Source organism: Bombus impatiens, unplaced genomic scaffold (assembly GCF_000188095.3).
Source record: "Bombus impatiens unplaced genomic scaffold, BIMP_2.2 scf_0389, whole genome shotgun sequence".
Lineage (NCBI taxonomy): Eukaryota > Metazoa > Arthropoda > Insecta > Hymenoptera > Apidae > Bombus > Bombus impatiens.
The window spans coordinates 708,070-709,845 of NT_176808.1; the positions used below are offsets into that span (position 1 = coordinate 708,070).

General features: G+C 33.3%; 1 protein-coding gene across 4 annotated transcripts in view; it reads right to left on the bottom strand.

The window, feature by feature from the left end:
• The window catches only part of LOC100743347 (serine/threonine-protein kinase minibrain), a 25,978-nt gene that overhangs the window by 12,675 nt on the left and 11,527 nt on the right, over positions 1-1,776 (bottom strand). For all 4 annotated transcript variants that reach the window (XR_001102344.1, XM_012386467.3, XM_033321041.1 and 1 more), the window contains one exon: positions 7-135. Coding sequence is in view for 1 of the 4 variants with exons in the window: in XM_012386467.3 (XP_012241890.1) it covers positions 7-135 (129 nt within the window). In the remaining 3 variants the exon portion in view is untranslated. The remainder of the gene's footprint in view (positions 1-6; positions 136-1,776) is intronic.

Sequence of the window (1,776 nt, forward strand, 5' to 3'; positions counted from 1 at the left end):
CCCCGCCAGTACCGCCACCGGTACCGGCACCCCCACATACTGTAGGAGGTAATGGCTCCTCAGCTACCAGACGACCGTAAAGGGGCGCGCCGCCGCCTCCACCACCGCCACCGCCTGCACCCGCCCTTCCGCTTACTGAAAATTAAACATTACCAAATTAATACTAATTATTAATGTATTTATCATCAGTGATTAGTTTATTTATTACTTTTAAAGGCTATCGATCGACATAGCTATATAACTTGCCTTAATATTTCTCCTACTCTAATTGGCAGGAAATAAATATTAAAGTATTTAATTACTTAATAAATTAATTTTGTGAGTCATTCGTTGAATGATGAATACTGATTCCTCTAGTTATAAATTGAAACTATCTAAATAAGAGAATTCGAATCTGATCATTGACAATCATAATTTAGAATTAAAATGTAAACAGATCAATCGTTACAATGAGATTAATTTCTCATACAATACATACGATACAATCATATCTACTCCCTTCTTTTAAGACCTAAGGTATAAATTATCGATTTTAAAATCTTCTTTTGATATTAAAATCGTTGGTATTTAATTAGTATTTGATACTAAAGACGAAAGTTCACTTAAAAGTAGTTTAGTCACGGTATACACAGCTCGTATGTACAATGTTACAGTACATGTGATTGAGAATCCACGCAACGAGGTCACGAAGACTGACATAGGTCGTGCGATAACTAGCACGCATTCCGCTTCATTCATGTTTCTTGATATAGACTGACTTTCACCCATATACAACCATTCTCTAAAACTGCCCCTAGAGAGTATTCGTAAATGTACACCACCTAGGTCTTTCTCAAGTAGCTACTACCAGTCACAATCTTTGTTGAATAAATGAGATATTTTGTGATAACTGTCATGTAAAAATTGCGTTCTATATTATATGACAATTTTCTGAAATTATTTTATAAACAAGTAATAGTGTAAGAGATGAAAAGGAATATTTTTATAAATACAAGCCATTAGATGAAAGAAAAAGAGTACTTTGTTACAATTTATTTGTTATTAAAAGATGTATGTAATTTGCGAAACAAGATAAAGTGCATCAATGCATCGTACAACAAAACTATTACTAATGAAAATTACATTAAACACAATACGTAGTCTTAGTATAAAACATATTAGTATTTACAATGTTACGAAATGTTCAAACTATTTCTTCCATTCTTGACCTTACATAACTTTGAAGTTCATAATAGATCATATATTTAGTTTAATCCGAGTTAATACCACATGTTATTAACTTAAATAAAAATAAAATAATAATTTAATCAAAAAAGCTTGTGGAAATATACGTTTTTCATTTTTATATAAAATTATTGATCAATTGTTTACAAATTAATAGTAATAAATTATATGTTATTAAGTAATTGACTTTTTATGGTATCTATTCATACATGAATTTTTAGTAATATTTAATAGATCAATATAGAGCAAACTATAACAGTTTCGAAAAAATAAAACAATTTGAACGATGTCCTTCCGTTTGATTGCTTCAATTGAGCTTACCGGGTGGCTTGAGTATTTATCGCAGCCCCACGTGGTGAGAATCTCTGTGTAAGGGTCGAATCGTGTTCTGTTACCGACGACGACGACGACAACGACGACGACAACGACGACGACAACGATGATGACGACAACGACGATAACGACGACAACGACAACGACAACGACAACGACGACGACGACAACGACGACAACGACAACGACAACGACAACGACGACAACGACAACGACAAC